This window comes from Echinococcus granulosus (genome assembly GCF_000524195.1).
Source record: "Echinococcus granulosus chromosome Unknown EG_S00686, whole genome shotgun sequence".
NCBI lineage: Eukaryota > Metazoa > Platyhelminthes > Cestoda > Cyclophyllidea > Taeniidae > Echinococcus > Echinococcus granulosus.
This window is the reverse complement of record NW_020171061.1, coordinates 1-1,380: the sequence shown is the minus strand read 5'-3', so window position 1 is coordinate 1,380 and position 1,380 is coordinate 1. Positions and strand designations below refer to the sequence as shown.

General features: G+C 46.6%; 1 protein-coding gene across 1 annotated transcript; it reads left to right on the top strand. All coding sequences in view use genetic code 11, as the record gives it.

Moving 5' to 3' along the window:
• Positions 1–235: 235 nt before the first annotated feature.
• On the top strand, positions 236–968 carry EGR_11274 (hypothetical protein; the record flags this gene model as incomplete). The annotated part of the gene is made up of 2 exons (XM_024500516.1): positions 236–347; positions 739–968. The coding sequence occupies 2 exons, from the start codon at positions 236–238 to the stop codon at positions 966–968; spliced, it is 342 nt and encodes a 113-aa protein (XP_024345070.1).
• Between the last annotated feature and the right edge of the window lie 412 nt (positions 969–1,380).

The following is a 1,380-nucleotide window of genomic DNA, read 5'->3' as shown; positions in this document are numbered from 1 at the left end:
AAAACTTGGCTTGGGTGGAGTGCAAATACACACTGCGAGTGATGAAAGTCATCTCACCAACAAAATACTTTAGCTACAATGCTATGCGTGTTAGCCCATACGAATACTTTAGGCGAGAAGCAACCGGCAAACTCGTATTTCGCTACGCATTGGATGTTATCTGTCCTCGAGGAGAGTGTGTACTCTGAACAGACATAATCCTGTTCACTGTGCCCCATTTATAATGCCATTATTCATGGGCGCCCTGTCTAACCATTCTACGCGTTCCAAAGGATTAAAGGACGAGAAAGACGCCGAATCGATTGCAGCATCATCACGCAAGGGCCGTAACATTGGCGTGAAGGAAGGTTAGAAGTCTATGGGTGGGACTGAATAGAAGTGCAGAGGAGAAGCAGAAACTATGGAGTCTGATGAGCCATGGTGACGAAGTCAAACGACAAACACGTCTTAACAATTTCTGTATGAACCTTACGCCAGAGTTGATGCGTAGGAAATAAGCGCAAATACGGAATGCATGAATGTATGGGTGCATTCAACAATAGTCATGCTTCTTGAACTTTTATGTTCTTCGTTTTCCATACTCTACCGAATTAAATTAATATGACACTGTGACTCCTCGAATTGTGGGATGGACATCAAGTAAAAATGACTCGACAAATGCTTGTAATAGGAAAGAGGGGACTTGCATCCTGGACAAATTAGGAGTCTTGACCTTTCATCCACTTCCCTTCTGCACAGCAATAATGGGCAGTAATAACCCCTTGTGCGCAACATCCCGCCACCTCCCAGAGGTTACTCGGCTCTGCCGTCTCCAGTGTTTGGACTCCTCATACCACACCGACGGACTACATCACCACTTCACTGAAGAAACAATGGTGGTGGTGGTGGTGGTGGTAGCGGAACCATCAACAATAACGCATTCATTTTCAGGTGCAGTAAGAGCCATCAGCACTCCGGTAGCAGGCTAGACCGACTACTCATCGACACCATTTTGCATCCGCGCCACCTATACGAAACAAAATGCACAGAGAGGTAGCGAACTAGTGGGTGAAGGAAATCAGTGGAACGAGGAATTAGGTAATATAGACCCACAGCGAGAGAAGTAGTTAGAGACGCGGTAGTTGTACGCCTCCATACAAGACACGTCGCCTGCTCCAACGCCGAGTGCAATGCTGGGGTGTCGACATTTATAAGCAAAACACATTACAGACACTTCGCTGAACTCAGGGCACAGTCTGGACATATATTCACGCTCACCTATCTCATAGTTCGTGTGTCGAAGGCAAGGTTTGCCATTGCAATCTTCGTGGTAAAGGATGCTGTCGAATAGGCGTCAAGGGCACTTCAGATCAGACGTACCAGTTTACTCACCACTGCCAT